Genomic DNA, 1,999 nt, shown 5'->3' on the forward strand with positions numbered 1-1,999 from the left:
TTCTGTGACAAACAGACTAAGCTGCGCTGCGCTCCAACTCCTTGTCCCAGGAAGGCAGGCATTTGCTATAGCACAAATGACTGCACTCCAACACGTTCTGCACGTGAGCCTCCTGTTAGCACAGACAAATACCAGCCCTTTGCAGCTCCGCTTTCTCTGACACAATTGGAAGTGAGTCCAATGCACACAACGTGCACTTCATCACCGGGTCTGCAGGTGAACCAAGCCACAAGTAGCAGCGATGTAACACAAGGCCATGTATGCTGTCTAAAGCATTCCCTCTGATGAGGTGGGTTCTCTCCAGCTAGAGGGGGCCATCAAAGGAGCCTGCATCCACTCTTACTTTGGTACTGGGGCACATACCAGTTACACCAGTGAATAAAGGGCTAATTGGTTTTATTCCTAAAAGGGCAGAAGTAGTTGAGCACAAAGAATGGAAAGATAAGGGCTACCTCAAGCGTAACCCAAGGAGCCTGCTGATTGGCCCAGGAGCCACATCCTAGAAGCCATCCTAGAAGCTGAACTGCTTGAAGCTGCCATACTTCCTCCAAGTACATGCGGGCCAGAAGGAAGTGCACAGTGAGGACGGCACACCTCCTGTGCCTGGGCCACCGGGGCACCCACCCACCCACTCACGCACCCACCCCCAGAGGACAGGCAGGCAGAGGGACCAGGCACTTTGCGCTGCTCCAGCTGCACACCTGCACGCCCCGGGCTCCCATCACTCCGTGCATCAGGCTTGCTTCGCACAGTGCCTGCTTTGCGTTTGGCACCTTTGCCAAAACCCACGGGGCGGGGATGGGGGAAACTCATGGAAGGCTCCCTGAAGGCACCCCCCCTCTTGGGTGTAGGAAGAGTAGCCTTCAGTCAGACCGAAGAAACAGGACAGGACAAGGGAGACGCATTTTAAAGGTTTATTTTCTAAACTACAACTCTACACTATCTCCTACACTACTGCTGCCATCGGCAGCGCTTCCTGGGGCGCAAGTTGTAGCGGCGTCCAACTCCATCACCCCCAGCTCCGCTATCGGGTCTCAGCCCCGGTGGGAAAGGACCGCTTGGTGCTGGACGTCTGCTGTGATGTGCAGCAGCGGCAGCAGCAGCAGGAGCAGCATTGCAGCTGCCAACAGGGAGCTGACTGCCCGCCCGTGCAGCAGCGCCTGACTGCATCTCTGGCTGCAGGCTTCTGCTCTGCTGGCCCTCCTGCCAACCCCACTGGAAGGCCTGCAAGGAGGAAGCTGGTCTCCTCCTAGCTCCAAGACTCTGCTTGAATCTTCTTTGGCACTGGAGACGATCTCTCTGGAAATAGGGATGATAGTAGCAGAGTAACTGCAAAATGCAAAGAGGAAGAGTTAGTCACCACCATTTCAAGACTGGGAAAACAAGGATACAAGACATAGGAATTGGAATCTCAAGAGACCGTCGGAGCGGACTCTCAGGGGCCGTTTCCACACAAAAGAATTCAGTTGCACACCTTTGTTTCATACGCACAGCCACGTCCCATGCCATTCTGTCACACTGCCCCTGTGCTGCCACCTCTCGTGGGCCAACATAAACGAGGAGGCACTACGTGCAGAGCAGCCCTTGTAACAACCACCCCTGCTTGCATTTCTCTCATTTGCCAGCCGCAGAGTAATGGAGGGTTCTCAGAAGCACAAGTACCCAAGTGTCACCAGCTTTCAGCCACCTCACTTTGCACTGACTGGCCACCAATGCCGCTGTGCCGAGAGCCATCTCACAGCTAGAGGGACTACGTACCTGGCTCGGAGTGGAAATTGATGCTCCCTGTGCTAGGAACTGAGCACATGGGGCAGACGTTGGCAAATCCGCGTCCGTGATGTAGAAGCCATGCTGATGAAGGCGACGGACAAAATCTTTCATGTTGCCAACATCAAAGACTTGGAGAGTTCCTCCTCTGGCCAGTACTTCCGCTCTGAAGAACGCCTCCTCAATCACAATGAAGTCTCCCTCATCGCCCCACCGAATGGACTGGAAGCCA

General features: G+C 54.8%; 1 protein-coding gene across 1 annotated transcript; it reads right to left on the reverse strand.

Annotated features, from left to right (window-relative positions):
- Window positions 1-951: 951 nt before the first annotated feature.
- LOC122191111 (heat shock transcription factor, Y-linked-like) lies at window positions 952-1,995 on the reverse strand (the record flags this gene model as incomplete). The annotated part of the gene is made up of 2 exons (XM_042891307.1): window positions 952-1,329; window positions 1,759-1,995. Coding segments are annotated over 2 exons (615 nt in total), but the record flags the coding sequence as incomplete, so codon positions are not given.
- Window positions 1,996-1,999: the final 4 nt, after the last annotated feature.

Source organism: Lagopus leucura, unplaced genomic scaffold (assembly GCF_019238085.1).
Source record: "Lagopus leucura isolate 7727_CA_CO unplaced genomic scaffold, USGS_WTPT01 60865-0_obj-0_obj, whole genome shotgun sequence".
Taxonomy (NCBI): Eukaryota; Metazoa; Chordata; class Aves; order Galliformes; family Phasianidae; genus Lagopus; species Lagopus leucura.